Below are 17,463 nucleotides of genomic sequence, written 5' to 3'. Positions count from 1 at the left end.
CAACCGCAGAGACGTCACTGGTGATAGCAGTCCACGAAGCCACTGGTGACTGAAATCCTAAAATACACTGAAATGGAGACAGCCCTGTGGCTAAACTAACATGAGTTTTGTACAATTTCTGCCCACACAAGAAATTTTGACCAGTCAGAAGAGTTATCATGACAAAATATTCTCAAAAATTCACAGAGTTCTTGATTTACTCTTTAACATTCTCTGCTGGATTGAGGGTGATATCCAGAAGTAAGCCTATTAGTTACCCCTATTTGCTAAAAAAAATTTGGACCAGACACAAGAAAATTAGGTAAATTGAGACTCTCCTATAGGATAGAATGTCCTCAGGTATACCAAAATTTCTGAAAATGTTAACGAAAATGGCTTCAGCAGTCTGAAAAGCCATAGGTAGGGATGGAAATGGAATAAATCTAACACCATGGGAAAATCTGTCAACAACTGTGAGAATAATAGTATTACCTTGTGAGGGAAGAAGTTCAGTGACAAAGTCTAAGGCTATATGAGAATATGGCGATCAGACACTGGCAGGGACATGAGTTTGCCCACTGGCAAAGTCCTAAGAGTTTTACACTGTGAGCAAATAGAGCAAGTAAAAACTGGGGTGACCTGATATGAAGGAAAAATGTGCTCAATTAATTAAGCGGTCATGAAACTGTTCTGAAACAGATCTTGTCTGAGGGACAATGACTGGGCACTGTACAATCTTCTAGAGCAATTCTCAGTCTCCAGTACCATAAAGTCTTTCTGCAGAGGTGAGATTGTGTGAATAGAAGGCTACCGGGTGCAGCTTCTGAGGATTATCACAGTGCTGGGACAGGACCGCCCCTTCACTGGTCTTGGAGACATCCGCCTTGAAAATAAAAGGCAAAGAGGGTTTAGGATGTTTCAAGACAGGGGCCGAGGTAAACGTCTCCTGAAGTGCATGAAAGGTGCTTTCAGCCTGGGGGGACCAAATTAGTTTCTTGGTTGCTTCTTTGAGAAGAGCAGTGAAGGGAGTGGCCATGCTACTGAAGTCCCTTATGAAACGATTGTAGAAGTTTGCAAATTCTAAAAATCTTTGTAATCCCTTGACCAAAGTGGGTATTGGCCAGTTTACTACTGTTTCAACCTTGTGATCATCCATCATTATACCATTTGGGCTGATAGTGTAACCCAAAAAAGAGGGTTTATATATATAAAATTCACACATCTCACCCATATAGCTGAAGATCTAGCTGACACTGGAGAACTTGTTGAACATGTTGTACGTGTGTGGTCAGAGCAATACATCAGAATATCATCTATATAAGCAATAACAATTAGTCCAATCATATCTCTTTGGACATTATTAACGAAAGCTTTAAAGACAATACTGGCATTAGAGAGCCCAAACAGCATTACCAAATATTCATAGTGCTCACTAGCAGTGACAAAGGCTGTTTTCCACGCTTTACCCTACTTTACTCTAACCAAGTTGTAAGTACTTCTAAGATCTAATTTGGTGAATATTATGTCTCCTCTTAGTTGTTCTAGTTCTGCAGGAATGAGTGGTAGAGAATAGGGGTATTTTTTTGGTGATTTGATTAAGATCCTGATAGTCTATACAAGGGCGGAGCCCCCCTTCTTTCTTTTCAATAAAGAAAAAGCCTAGTAGATATAAGTAGATGGACAAATAAAACCCTGTGCTAATGCCTATTGGACGTCCTCCTTCACATTTGTTCATCTTCCTGAGTAAGGAGATACACTTGAGATTTGGGGAGAGGGGACCCTTGTATTAGTTTAATAGCATAGTCAATAGTCATAGGGATGATGAAGGGGGAGCTTGGTGGCATTCTTCTTACTTTCCTCTCTGTCTCTGGGCTTTCTATGGAAGTGGAACAGATAGCTAAGGATGGTAATTATAAACCATGCTCTAGAGAGTGAGACAACCAGAATAATAGTTTTTGGTGGGACCATAAAATGAGGGGATTATGATTCTCTAGCCATGGCCACACTTATATTATAGAGAATTCAGATGAGTCCAAAACAAGAATAGAGACACATTTTGTGTGTAGAGCACAGAGACCACAGAACATGACCAGCACCACCACAACACATGCACATGCCTCTGTTTGACCGGCAGGCGGGATAAATCACACTGCATGGGTTTTGCTAAGGGGTTGTCATCATGGGTTTCCTGTGGTTCCCTGGAGATGAGCTTTACTGGTTTGTGGCTAGGAAAAAAGAGCTGGCCATTTTAGAACATTTTGGCTTAAGTAGAAGCTGATCCAAATGAATAGCAAGGACAATGAGTTGATACAGAGAAAATCCTTCATTCCTACAAGCTAGCTCAGTGAGAACTTCAGAATTCAGCCGATAGAAAAAGGCTACTATTAAAGCTGGCTCGTTCCAACCACTCCGATACAGATTGATTACCTTGTTGTAATTGGGTCAGTAACTCTCCAGTTGCTCTACCTTCACGTGAGTGGTCAAATACAGCTTTAAAGTCTTTCAGAAACTGTTCATAGGTAAGAACATTTATCCTGCAAACTTCTCAGGCTTACTAACAAAAAAGGTGTTGTTAGAAAGTAAGAGGGGTGAAGGTGAGCTAAGACTGGATAAACTGAGGGATTGCAATTGGGAATTCAGATCCTTTATAACTGAAAGTAGTTGAGATAACTGAGATGCTGCTTGCCCTTTTGCTGGGCCACAGATTAAGTAAACCCTCGAAGAGCAGTTGGTGTTGCCCCGACAACTGAAAAGAAAAGGCCTTCTGAAGAGCCTCAAAATCCATAGTTGCATAATTGGTGAAGTATTCTGTAATGCAACAGAACTCATCAGGTGCTCAGAGTTGAGGCTTTAATAAAAGGGCTATCCAAAGTCATGGCTGTAAAACAGGTCAAGGTCAAAACCAACAACTAATGACAATCACACAGACATCAAAAGAGTGATCAGGGACAAAAAGGGGTCAAAAAACTGATAAGCACAAGAACAGAGAATAAATCCATAAACAGATACCAGGAAACAAAGCAGGTTAAAACACAGGCAACTAGACATGAGATAAACTCTTGGGTATGCTCAGTGAAACTGGCAATACTTTGCAAAGCCAGAAATGAAACAGTTTAAATAGGCTTTGGTTGTAGGTGACTCGTGATCTCCAGAGGGATTCTGGGAGTTGGAGTTCGGGAGGCGGTTGACAGTGGAAGTGTCAGAGACTACAGGGCTGAAGGGAGGTGTGACACTTTACAGTTCTTAAAGTCTGGAAACACCAGCAGCTTCTTTGTTTTGATCTTCTATTTTTGGGCTTTTTCTCATCCTCAGTAGCAGCTTCTTGATAGCTACACAACCTTTCAGACCCATAGCGTTGACTTGTCTTCTCACAGGAAGGATGTGAAAGAATGGACAGAAATACCTGTGGATTTTTTCAGATCTGAAGCAAAAGTGGAACTTGATTTTCTCTTCTCTCTCAAAGATGAAAGCTTTTAGTGCTGTTTATCTGATGAGGACAGTTTTGGTGGTCTGCCAGGTCTTGCAGGTGGTTGTTAGGAGTCCAATTTTCTGGACTCCTATTTTGGAAACTCCTGTTTTTTCACTTATTTTCCTATGACTTTTCCATCTGTATATAAGTGGATTATCTTATATCTAATCTCAGAAACATCTCCTGAAAAAATAAATAATTTGTACTTCATGGCCATTTTGACTGAAAATGAAATGAACAAGTATGCATTAAACAACAATTACCTGCGACACTCTCAGGAAAAAAAAAAGAAATCCTTTAGTCACTGTTTTTGCAGTACTAGTTTTAATTATTGGCAGACGTTGTCTGACCTTTGACTCTGTGCCAACAGGAATCAATAGTGGACGAGCAGGAGAATCAGAAGGACGAGAACATTCACTTGAGGAGGTTTCTGCGCGTCCTCGCTAACGTGCTGATCACATGCAGTCTTGGAGGCAGTGGATATCTTATCTACTTTGTAGTGAAAAGATCGCAAGACTATGCTAAACTGGACAGCAGTCAGTTATCCTGGTATCAGAAAAATGAGGTAACTCTTTTTATTGTTACTCTTGTTCTAAAAGAGACAAATGAATGATGCTATGATTTATTGAATGATTTATATTATTCAATTTATACAGTCATGTCCAAGTTTATCTGCTCCTGGTCAAATGACATGTTTTATTCATGTTTTTATTCAAGTAAGAATAAGTTAACACATTCTCTACGGAGCATGCACTTTGTCACATTTTAAAATAGTTACTTTTTATTTGTTCAATTTAACATATGGGAATGAGGAAAAAAAAAAACATCAAATGTAGCCTGTGCAAAAGTAATGGCACATTTATATTTCATGCTGTTTTTTAATATGTTAAATTTAATATGTTAAATTCAGCAAATAAAAGTTGTGCCCTAAAATATTCGGAAAAATGACATCAACAAAATATGTAATTTAACCAGGGGTGTTTAAAGTTTTGCATACGACGGTATTCAGGAGTCTTAAAATTACACAGAATACACCAATGTGGCTGGTGAGTTACAAAATAGTGAAATATAATTTTTTTTTCTATTAGAATTGTATTTGGGCCAAAACTGAGTACATTCTTTATTGAATATTATTAACAGCTTTTATTAGTAACATATTTTTTACTTTGTTGATATATTTTTGATTGATTGACTTAATTCCTTCTCTGTAATTGTGTAATTTTGTAATTTTTGTCTTTTTATGAATGAGTAGATGTCTTTGCTAAAAGAGTTCTTCACCCTCAGGTGGAGTTTGTGATGTCACTGTTGGGCTTGGTTTGTCCGCCTCTGTTTGAGACCATCGCAGAGCTGGAGGATTATCACCCCCGCATCGCCCTGAAGTGGCAGCTGGCCCGCATCTTCGCCCTCTTTCTGGGAAACCTTTATACATTCCTGTTTGCCCTCATTGATGATGTTAATGAGAAGGTATGAAATACTTCAATCGAATAGCTCCCCCTTTTGAAACCATGTAAAGTCTGTTTACTACTGCTAGCATGAAAAATGAAAAAAGTGCTAATTAATAAAATGTTTAGCAAAAATATGGTTGATTCAGGCCTGGCGTCTAGGTGGGGCATGGATGGGCTTAGCCCCATCTTGAGAAGGCTTCAAGCCCCCTCTACCTGGGCTGGCCAGAGAGGCCTGAATAGACAAAAAATTGCTTTAAATATACCCAAATAAATCACTACTTACCATTAGCTCATGTGCTCTTTCAGATCTTCAGACAGGTACATTATTTCCTATTGATATATTTAGAATTTGGATCTCCAAATATGGCCAAAAGAGGCTCCTGTAAAAGCGAGAGCCAATGATCCTTAAGCATTTTTCATGCCTGCAATGACAGTATGCTTCAGCTTATGATTATTGATGATTTAGGTTATGTCTTCTGGTGTTGTTTTCCTTAACTTTGTTGCACAACTTATTTTTTTAGCTGTCTGATTTCAACTCAGTTATGTGGTCTTCACTGGGGTATAAAGTTGTGTCTGTAGCAAGCAGAAGCCTGCTTTATAGTGAAGGGTGTTGGAGTGTCGGTCAGATTTAAATGACGCCTGTGTTCTTATTGATATGTACGCAGTCTTGTTATTATGGTGCTGGATTAGGTTAGATAATGACTGTCAGCAGTAGGCTGTCACCTAATGTCAAGACATTGAGGCATCATCAGTTTTAAAATACATATTTTGTTTGTTTGTTTAAAAACCCACTGCATTTTTGCTGCTTTACTTTCACAGTTGGAGAAGGAGAAGGTGATAAAGAATGAAACCATCTGGGCTTTGAACCAGTACTACGCTAACTACACACTGTATCACAATGTGACAGAGAACATCCCCCCGCCAGAGATAGCCCCTGCTGATGTCATCAGGGGACCCTGCTGGGAGACTGAAGTGGGCATTGTGGGTACCATCACTACCAGGCTTTTATTGTTATGGTGCACACATGTTTTGCATTAACATCTGTATATTAATCACATATTAAAACAAAAAACAGTTTTAGATGCTGGAAATAATAGTAAAAACATGCAAGATCCTTGCAAACATTTGAAAAAACTATTTATAAAGATAAAAGTTTAAAATCATTGTAATAATGCTTATTCTGACCCTTAGCTATGCCCACTTCATGAGCCACAAAATGTCTTCCAACATGTTTAACACATTTTATCAAATACTATATTGTACTGAAATCTGATTTTGTAAACACTGTTTCTCATAATACATTTAAATTAGTAATATAAAAAATGTTTCAATCCATCCACAATTTAGTGCACAGATGTATTAGTTTGTTAATGCGAAGTTACTTTATATTTGATTACCTTAAAAAATTTAAAAAAGAACAAACTACAAATGTTTTTAGTTCCAACTGTAAGTAGTCTCAGAACTTAATTGACTCGTTATGCCTCAATTGCTTCATTAGGATCGGTTTGGCAGGTCAAGCAGCATCGATGCCAAAGCATAAAAAATTCTCTGACTTTTCAAACTTATGCTAACAACCATGAACTCCTCTAAGCAGCTGACTGATGCCTACAAAGCAGAGGAAGGCTATAAAAGTATGTCGTAGTGTGTCCAGCTCACAAATGTCATTAAGAAATGGCAGTTAAGGGGAACTGTGGAAGTCAAAGCAAGATCTGTAAGACCAAGAAAACTCTAAGATAGAACTGCTCAAATGCTGGCCAGAAAGGTAAAGCAAAACCCCCATATGACAGCAAAGGACCTGTTGGAAGGTACCGTTCTGCTGTGCTGTGTTGCTTGCAAAAACATAATATGCATAGACATCAGAAAGAAACCTTACCTGTAACCTCATGTCTATGTCTGAAGTATGCAAAACATCTAGATAAGCCAGAGGCAGTTGAGAAAGAAGTGCTGAGAACTGATGAAGTTAAAATAGAACTCTTTGGCCACAAACACTAAAGGTATGTTTAGAGAAAAAAAAAGGAGCAGCATTTGATGAAAAGAACACCTTGCCATCTGTTAAGCATGGAGGTGGATCTATTATGCTTAGGGGTTGCATGGCAGCCAGGGGCACAGAAAACACTGCATGGGTCAATGGAAGAATGGATTCCATTAAATATCAGCAAATTCTTGAAACAAATGTAACACAGAGAAGAAATTAGCTCAAAATCTGTAACATACCTGTGAACTACTTCAGAGTACCCTAACTTGAACATTTATAAAAGTCTGCAATTAGATCTTAAGTGTTCTGTAGATGCAAAATGGCCCAAGAATATCACAGAACAAGAAGTGGAAGAAAATCTAAAATAGTAGAAAGACTCTTGGCTGGCTTCAAAAACTGCCTTAGCAGAATGTTTGAACATTTACACATGCCACAATTATCAATTTTTCTTCTTTTTTTTTCTTTAAAATAAAAAAGAATGAATTAAGTTATAATAAAATTACAGATACAGAACACTGTGTATTGCAATTTCAGTGTATTATTTTACATAATTTATTAACATCTCATTCTGAAAATGCATGGGATACTTTCCATTACAGTATTTAAACACTGTATTGTGCAAGTGATTGTTGTGTACATAAAGTAACAAAATTCATTCATATAATAATTTTTACATTTCTCTTACTGCTTTTAGGAGTTTGTGAAGCTTACGGTGTCAGATATTGAGGTAACATATCTGACCATCCTGATTGGAGACTTCATGAGAGCGCTAATCGTGCGTTTCCTCAATTACTGCTGGTGCTGGGACCTGGAGGCCGGCTTTGTGAGTCCCCACTATTCTTGTGATTGTCATTAATACTATGAGATGTAATAGAAGATGCAGGTGACAGATACACCATAACTACTGTTAGAATTGACTGGAAAATAGCTTGTTTGGTTTCAAGCTATCAATTTCCAACACTTCCAGAGCTGAACAGACTAAGCTCCATTAACAAATTTTAAAAACAAAAAAACAAACTGTTTCTGAACAGTGCGAATAGTACTTATGGATTTCATCTTTGAGAGAGAGAGGAGAAAATCATGCTTCAGATCAGAAAAAATCCAGTGATGTTTCTGTCCATCCTTCTACTGTCACAAGACAACTCAATGCTATGAATCTGAAAGGATGTGTAGCTGTCGTGTAACTGAGAAAAGGAGACAGACAAAGAAGAACATTTGCAGTAAAACAACAAAATTGGACTTGTGGAGAAAGGTTTTAAGGACTGTTGAGTCTAAATTTGTAAATGAGCTGATCTGAATTGTGATTACTAGAAAATGAATCCAACTTATAAGATTGAACTTTGGAGGTGTGGAAAATATCCCTGCAGATTTCTTTGAAAAACTGAAAGCAAGTCTCCTGACAACAACAGAGAGCTGTAATAAAGGCAAAGGATGGACACAATAAATACTGAAAAATGTTAGATTATGCTTAATTGTTGAGGCTTTTGTGAAATTCTTTGGCCAAACAAAAGCATGGTCTCTAACTTTAGTACTTTATTATAAAGTACTAAAGTACTAAATTAAGTATCTAAGCTCCTTTTTTGTACAGTAGTACTTCATCAGGTACAAAAGCAAAGTGCTTTGTGAAGAACTTAACTACGTATTCTACTGTATTATGTACTACAAACACTAGTATACCATATTATGTTTACCGTGCTATCCTGTTGCCCTCAGTACATATACAGCTCATTCCTTCACAGCTAACACGTCACCCTGGCGTGATAGGTGATACATAACAACCAGAGCAACACAAAGACACTGGACACCACTCAGGTCACTTAATTACAGAGAGAGAGAGAGAGAGAGAGAGAGAGAGAGAGAGAGAGAGAGAGAGAGAGAGAGAGAGCACAAGCTGAGTATCATTTACCACAACACATTGCTCTTCTTTCTGTTGCTATTAGACTGATAAAATGCTAATGTAGTCACACAATGTTCTACAACCATGCTAATATTTCCATCGCATGGTACAGCATGTAATCTCTCTTGGGAGTATTTTACTGCCTTGTGCGTATTTAAATATTGTGAGTCATGAAGTGTCTGTCATTTCACATTTTATTGATTACTGGTGAAATAGAGAGATAATCTTTTACCATAGCCCATTCTGCTGTCCATTAAACAATGAGTGTCTTTTTTCTTACAGCCCTCATATGCAGAGTTTGACATCAGTGGGAACGTACTTGGGCTTATTTTCAACCAGGGAATGATCTGGTGAGAATTAGAAACTTCATCTAAATTTGCAGTTTTTCACTGATAAAAAAAAAATACTTTCACTCAGTTTTCTGCCTTTCCCCAAGACATATTTGCTGTCTGAAGTTTGCTTTTACTTAAGTTTTGCACTGGAGCTATGAGGCTGCTAATGTAGTTAATAAGTAATGAAACCGATTGTGCTAACTGCCTAAATTGTGCCTCAAACTGTTATCGAGTTGTTAAGTAATCTTAAGTGGGATTGTTTATGTAGTTTCTGACAATTTATGATGTATTATTGTCTACAAAGATGAACACACAGGAGGGTCTTGTGGTTGACCATGCTGAAGGCTCATAACCAATGACTGGCTGATCCTGTTTCCTGGGCCTTCTTAGTCACTGCTATGAGAGCAGTTTCTGTAGTGTTCTGGTTAAAAGCCAAGAATTTTTGAGAGGAAAGAAAGGAGTGGTACTGGTTGGTAGCTGCCAACACTGGAGGTGTAAAACATGGGCTTCTTCAGGATGGGTACCACCCTAGCAAGCTTGCTGGAACATTACCTGATGACAAGGAGCTGTTTATGATGAAAGTGATGAAGGGCAGTAGGTCAATGGAGATTGACTGGAGCAGTGCAGATGGGATGGGATCCAGCTTGGACTGCTAGATTTGAGTAGCTGTAGAACATCATCAGTGGAAAGAGAAGAAAAACAGGTTGGGGAATTAAGAGCAAGAGGATGAGGACTAACGGAGGGAGAGGAGAAAGTGGAAAAAGACTTGCGGACCTTTTCCTCAAAGAAGGTGACAAATCATTTGAGAGATTAGTAGGAGTAAAGATCGGAGTCAAGCTGGGATTTCCTCCACCTTCTATTAGTCGTAGTTCTCTCAGGTTGCTGCTTGGGGTTGGTATAGTGTAGTGGGTACCACCTCAGCCTTCTACGCTGTAGACTGGGGTTCCATCCCCTGCCTGGGCAAACACCCTACACCATATACCAATATGAGTCCTTGGGCAAGACTCCTAACACTACCTTTGCCTACCTGTGTAAAATGATCAAACTGTGAGTCACTCTGGATAAGTACTTCTGTAAGTGTACTTCTATCTTTGTATAGAAGTACGTTTGCATCTGTAAATCTGTACATCTGTAAATGTACTTCCATCCAACAGTGTTCAGAGATTGATGAAACCAAAGCAACTGGGCTACTGGTCAAATTCATATGCCAAAGTTCACCAAAGATGAACTTCAAGTGCTGCACAGCACACCCGTCAGCCAGGGGCAAGTGGCAAAGATCTTGCTGGCCTGGAGGAGAGAGTACAAAGAAGGTTAAATGCGGATGAACATGAAGAAAGAAAAGTATATGTGGCTGTATCCAGGGAAAGAGAGAAAAATGAGTCAGGGTGGGGAAAGGTGAGAGACGAGGGGGGGGGATGGAGTGCAGGCTGCGGTGAGTGAAGGAAGAGCATGAAGGGGTGACATGGACAGGAAGTCCAGGGAGGGAGAGTGTGAAAGAGAGAAAGTGATGATCTGAGCAGCAAAGGGAGGTTATTGTGAAATCCAGCGCAGGGGTAAGTCTGCTGAAGGTCAGGTCCATAATGTTGCCTGCTTATTGTGTTGAGACTAAGGCCAAAGGATGATAACAGTGGAAGGAGGCAGGATGACTGCAGCTTGTCTGAAGGAAGGCTGAAGTCACAGAGGAGAATGAGTGGGGCGTCACTGATCAGAAAGAGACTCTGAAGAATGTCTAGCTCATTTAGGAAGTTACCTAGAAAACAAATAGGGCGATAAATGACGATGTGAAATGTAGTGGGAAAAATACAGTAACAGCATGCACCGAAAAGAGAAAACTGAAAGATGAGAGAATGAGAATAGAGTGAAATCCCACACTGTAGATAGAAGCAAACTTGTGCCACCACCCCTGCCAGTCGTTCTCAGAGAATGGGAGAAGTTTATCCTCTGAGATCTAGAAGCTTTTTTCTCAATTTTAACATATCTACTTAAATTCACCTTAAAAGGTACTTACAAAGTACATGATATCCATATGTTTCATATCAAAATGCTCTGTTATCTTTGGCGCTGCTTTCTAAACCACTGCAGCAATTTTACTGGCTGTAAATTCTTTGCACGCCAGTTCACAGTGTCTTCGATGTCACCTGACTAAAGAATGAGGGATTTCCGGCGTGATGGGTCAGTCCTTAGTGATCTCTTAAGTGTCCATTGGTCAGTTTCACACAAAATGGACGGACACATGAATCCACCAATCACACACAGTAAGAGGCACATGTTGTATATCTCAACAGAGTTTGTGGACCTCCAAGTTTCTGTCAAAGCCAGGAAGTGCAGCAAACGGAGGGATGCAAAGGCTGAGATTAGGTCTTCCTTCTGGACTATGGATTGGTAATTCCATAGCCCACCTGCCACTCTGATCTGAGTAGTTTTGAAGCAAACGTGTGATGATTTAGGAATGCAGTTGCACAATGCCATGGTATAATGTTGTTGGCAACATTAGCCTCGTTGTTCCAGTGCAAAACTAAGGACACTTTCAGTCATCAAACATGTCTTGGCCGATCGGCTACCTTTAGAGTATAAGCAGGATGGTGTAAATTTGATTTTTGTCCAAACCATCTGTTTAAAATAATGCGTTTTGTTTTTCAGGATGGGCACATTCTATGCTCCAGGGCTGATGGGTATAAACATTCTGCGTCTGGTAACCTCCATGTACTTGCAGTGCTGGGCTGTGATGAGCAGTAACGTCCCTCATGAGAGAGTGTTCAAGGCGTCACGCTCCAACAACTTCTACATGGGCATCCTGCTGCTTGTACTTTTCCTCAGTCTGATGCCCGTGGTCTACACCATGATGACCATGTCCCCGTCTTTCGACTGCGGACCCTTCAGGTCACACTCGCACACATACAAACTTACAAATTATTATCTACCTCAGCTAGTAACCATTCCATCTGGGTAATTCTGTGTACTGATAAACATTGTTAGAGGTCTGCAGCCAAATGGGCCCTACAAAATATCAACTAAACATTTTTCATCTGCAACATTAAGGCCAGATTGTGCTTGTTTTCAAATGAATTATTATACTATACAGCATTTGATGAAAAGAACACCTTGCCAACTGTTAACCATGGGGTTGGACCTATTATACTTTGGGGCTGTATGGCAGCCAGTTGCACAGGAAACACTGCATGAGTCGACAGAAAAATAGATTCCTCTATATATCAGCAAACATCAGGAAAGCATATGTCACAGTCAGGCAAAAACCTAAAGCTTACAGGAGGCTGGCCTCTATGTATTCAAGACTTATGATGAATAAATCATGTTTATGACCTATGACCAATAATTTGCTTTGCTCAAGTTTATGGCTAGCTTGACCATTCTAAAGTGACGCAGTTCATTGACTATGCTTTATGCTTTATTCACAGTGGGAGAGAGAAGATGTATGATGTGGTCATAGAGACGATTCAGAACCTTCCTCCGTTTATGGCCAACATCTTCACCTACGCGTCCAACCCAGGACTCATCATATCCATCGTGCTTCTCATGGTGTGAGTGATTAGTGCAAGTACCCTCTGTGCTCTGTGCAAAGTAGCAAAGTATGTTAGCATAACTATCAAACTAACAAAGTAGATTAGCATAAAATGTTGTGTAGATTATGGTATAGATATCAGAAATTAAATTAACATTGTATAATTATGAAAAAATTCAGAAATTGGTTATGGTCTCTTTTTTGCAGGCTAGCTATTTACTACCTGAATACAGTCTCAAAGGCATACCAGAAAGCCAACATGGATTTGAAGAGGAAGATACAAATGGTGCATACCACTTCTGAACCATGTCATATGCTTAGAAACACACCACTTCCATTCATAATGAACCAATGTCTTTATTTTTTATGGTACATTCCACCATTATATTGTATATATTATATTGTATGTTGGTGGAGTTTATCTTTAGTCTATGTTACATACAGTCTATATAGTTTATATTTTTATGTTATATTCTACCACTCTGGAACTGTTGCTTTTAATTAAAAGTATAGTTCAACAAAAAAAATCCAGTGTACACTATTTCTAGGGGTTGGCGATATGACAAAAATATAATATCACAATACTTCAAGACATTTTTATTTTGTTTACTTTGTTTTTCTGAAGTTTATTAAGTTTTAAAATACTGTCAAAAATGATTGTGTATAATCACAATAATTATAAATACTGTCATAATACCCCACACTATTTGCATTCTTATCCCAAATGCAGTCAATCAGCAAGGACATGTTTGGTGTCTTTTATAGTTTTACTCTGGAACTATGATGCTAATGTAGCTAAAAAGTAGCCTAACGAAAGCTTACAGCCAGCAGGTTAGCGCTGTGCAAACCGCAGACCTAAATCATCACATAATTGTTAAGTTGTTAAGTGATCTCAAATAGACTTGCTTATGTGGTTAGTGGCCATCTTGAAGCATGAATTTTGTCCTTTGGCTTTTTAGGTCAAAATTATACCAGAGTTAGTTCCAACCACAATGTGATTAGCTGAGAGGCATTCTATGAGTGCCAATGGGCAGTATAATTTGCCTGTAATTTAGCAACGATGCAATGAAATCACAGAATTTTTTTATTTTTTATTGCTATTCATTTCAGATAAAAGCCTTTTCATAACAGTAGTTTCCACACACTGTTAGTACAGCGCAGGAGCTGCTTTGCCACCAAGACCCAACATTTTAGTAACTTAATATTTCAAATACAGTTTAAACCACTATAAAAAGTGAAAGCATGTGATTTTACTGGATCTGTATGGAGTTTATGCTTTACTTATGCACACAAAATAAAGATAAAGAAAGAAAAATGTTTTGACAGGCATCTAGTGCAGCTGGTATGGATTAAACACTGATTACAATGAAAGAGTATGCTTTCCATCAGATGGAGAACTTAAAAACACTTCAGAAATGGTGGTAAAAAAGCCTGCATTTTATCCATGATGGGGCTGATTAACTACATTTGCTGTAAGAAATATTGCATCAATCTGATTCTCCAACTTTAACGGTTAATAGTTAGCGGTTATTAAAGACAGAAAAACAACATATCTGTTGAAATCCTCCAGCTACATCTCCATCTTATTTGTTTTTAGCAAAGAGATGAAGAGAAGAACAGGAGGAACAATAAAGACAGCACTAACCAGGTGATGAAGGATCTGGAGGATCTTCTGCCCAATAAATCTCTAATTCCACCGCCTGCTGCAGAGGAACCAGGTCAGCAGCCCCACCTCTGCTTTTGTCATTCAAAGGAACACTCCATATTTTTCTAAGCCAATCTCTACCCATCACATACCATCATATATAGTCGATTATCATGGACATAATATTGGTGCTTAGAAAAGAACTGAGAACCATTGACTCAAAACGTACTTATAATAGAAGACAGTGGGCTGATGCTCCAGATAGAGATTAAGTAAAAAAAATGCAGTAATGCTTTGGTCGTTGAAATGTAAAACAAAGTCATTTAAAGTGCACTGATGTAAAATGGTTAACTGTAGGTAAAAAAATTCTTTGCAGTGGTGGTGGTAGGAACTGTGGGGTCACAATGTGTGCGACACAAATATAGCCATTTTATTTACGATCCAAAACCACCAGTAAACCTACACTTGTCTTCTGAGTTTTTACATGTAATGTTGACGATAAAATGGTAAAATAGCGATAAATCTGTAAAAAATAAGTTTTCTTTAGGCACTTATTTTGCCTTATAATGGCCTGCATGTATCTCCCCACCATAAATACATTTTTAAAAAGTATGTTTTAGGCCAAAATCGTTTAAACTATCGTAAAACAATGCCTCACTCAGGGGCCTCACTGGAGGTTCATAGACAAGGGGCTAAGCAGGGGGGTCAGGGGGCATCATGCCCTTAAGAAAATTATTTTAATGGCCCCAAAATGTTTATAATGCACTTTCAGAGTAGCAACAACCAGAAAATATCAAGTACATCAGCCGTGTTAAGTATATAAAAAAAAATGGTTATGTGGTCAAATTGGGACACAGTAGATCTGTCTCTTCATAGTTTGTATTAAGCACACAGCTAGTATGACAAACAAACTATATCTATCCACTTACAACAGGCACAGGTCAGGCAAAGGTACTAAAGTATCTCTGATCAGATAACAGATCAGTTCAGTCTCAGTTGGTTCAATCAGAAAGACCATAATGATGCTTTGTAGGCATGTTTAATGAGCTGGGTGACAGAATTTCATGGTCATTGACAAATATTATATTTTCTCAGTTAAATTAAATTCAGTGTTTAATGTTAACTGAAAGCTTATACGACTCTCTCTCACTTTCTTCGTGATCACTTACCTTCATCAGATCTGCTCCTGCAGCTTCTCTCTCTCTCCCTCTCTCTTTCTGTGTGTAATAATACATTCAATTTATTCAGTCAGATTTACAAGAACTCAGAAAAATAATGTTCAATCAATTTAACTTTTTTGTTTTAACTGGTAAACATCTCATCTGACTGGCCTTCGATGGAGCTGCTGCCTGTTAATTTCCATCTGCAGGGTGAGGAATGGAGGGATATAAAACTGGTATAATGACCTTTTCACACAAAGCTGAATCAGCTTCAGTTTGAATTTTCCACCTTAAACGCTGTTTCATTCTGGCGCCTCAGCGGGAAATTCAAACAAGAATCGAGTGAAAAGGAAGAAACTCCAGCCTCGTCCTTTTCACTGACATTAATTTACTGTAAACAACAATTTATGACACATAACTGGTGTAGATCCAAATATTGAGGAGAAATCTAAAAGCAGATATAAGGAGCTGTCATTAACGTTACTTATGTCCCTCTCGTTCGTTCACTCTCACTATGAAGCGAGGTTAAACTAGTTAGCTTGTGAGCTAGTTAGCTAACGTTACTGTTAGCCTAGCCTCTTTGTTTACCTCACTTAAACCCAAACTTAACTAAAGTTATCTGGCTAGAGTTCACAAGCAACCAAGTAAAACAAATATCCAGCTATACTGACCCTAATTGTCCACAAATCCATGTTGTAAGTGGATATATTCACTGTTTCACTCTGTATATTGTAGCTTTTGAATGAAGTCTAACGTTTATTTTAGTGAGCTTTTAGCCAAAATCCGTCTTCAGCGTGGTTGGGCATAAACAGAGACCCGGCCCCGGGCTGATATGATTGGCTTACGACGTATGATGTCTGATATGATTGGCTCACAACGTGGGAGGACTGATATGATTGGCTGAACGTTACAGCAGAGGCATTGCTGCATTAGAGCAGCAGCAGCGCCTCCCCCAGGTCGCGCCCTGCTATTACAATATATTGTGAATGTGAATAAACTATAGATGATTTAGAACTATAGACGAGGGGGGCTAAATAACATTTAGGGGGGCTAAAACATGTAGGCTTTAAACTCTTCAGTTCCTATCACCAGTTCCTTCACTTTCTCCAGAATGGAGCAGAGCAAACTACTCTGAAAGACTTCGTTTACATCTTAACCATTTAACTATGCAGATCTTTTTGAAAAATGGGAGAAAATCCCTTTTAACATAAAATACTTGAACTGAATTCACAGTGGACCAACTACAACCCTGTCTCCATAAATGTTAGGACGCTGTGCAAAATGTAAACAAAAACAGAATTCGATGATTTGCAAATCATTAAATAATCTACACCATATGGCCAAAAGTTTGTGGACACCCGCTCATCCAATGTTTACATATATGTGTATCGTAACTATACTGAATATTATTATTATCAATTCTAACATTCCAAAACTGATGCAACACTGACGCATTGTTACACTCCTACAATGCAGACTAACACCTTTTTTGTTTGGTTTACTTGTTTGTTTCTCTTTGAATTTCAGAAAATCCAGCTAAGCAAGCCCCTCCCGGTAAATCACCAAAGGTGACGGGGAAAGCTGGGACGGCAGCCACTGGGAGAGGAGTAAATCTTCAGAGGGACGTGTCATTGGCTGCTGCAAATCCTCGAGGGCCTGTGACCCGCCCACCGGGCCCCAGGGGTCCAGGACCATTGCCTGGGGTCGGCCGTGGGCTTCCTCCAGGACCGGGCCGAGGACGAGGACGAGGAGGACCTCCGCCGATGCGATAAAGTCCTTATATGCAAAGAGACTATAGAAAAACACTAAAAGAACACAAAACACCACAAACAGAGACACTACAACGACACATACATGGTTGTACTTCAGCAAATGAGTGCATTTACTTAGGTCACAACTAATGCTTGTTAATATTCTTTTTGTTACAGAGTATTTGACTTCCAAAGTATGTTAAAATGGAGCTGGGCATGAAAAGGAGAATGTTTATATGTATATAGTTTACAGAATAAAATGTTTACCGTTGTTTCATAATTATATTAAA

At 38.8% G+C, this 17,463-nt stretch overlaps 1 protein-coding gene across 1 annotated transcript in view; it reads left to right on the top strand.

Moving 5' to 3' along the window:
• tmc2b (transmembrane channel-like 2b) overlaps positions 1-17,238 on the top strand; it is a 31,916-nt gene extending 14,678 nt beyond the window's left edge. Inside the window, exons 11-20 of the mRNA XM_036598986.1 lie at positions 3,819-4,013; positions 4,733-4,912; positions 5,713-5,874; positions 7,563-7,691; positions 9,048-9,115; positions 11,738-11,977; positions 12,514-12,636; positions 12,825-12,903; positions 14,215-14,335; positions 16,950-17,238. Coding sequence (XP_036454879.1) covers positions 3,819-4,013; positions 4,733-4,912; positions 5,713-5,874; positions 7,563-7,691; positions 9,048-9,115; positions 11,738-11,977; positions 12,514-12,636; positions 12,825-12,903; positions 14,215-14,335; positions 16,950-17,194 — 1,542 coding nt within the window. The 3' untranslated portion in view covers positions 17,195-17,238. The remainder of the gene's footprint in view (positions 1-3,818; positions 4,014-4,732; positions 4,913-5,712; positions 5,875-7,562; positions 7,692-9,047; positions 9,116-11,737; positions 11,978-12,513; positions 12,637-12,824; positions 12,904-14,214; positions 14,336-16,949) is intronic.
• The last annotated feature ends 225 nt before the right edge of the window (positions 17,239-17,463 follow it).

This window comes from Colossoma macropomum, unplaced genomic scaffold, assembly GCF_904425465.1.
Source record: "Colossoma macropomum unplaced genomic scaffold, Colossoma_macropomum, whole genome shotgun sequence".
NCBI classification, from domain to species: domain Eukaryota; kingdom Metazoa; phylum Chordata; class Actinopteri; order Characiformes; family Serrasalmidae; genus Colossoma; species Colossoma macropomum.
This window is presented reverse-complemented; position numbering and strand designations above follow the sequence as displayed.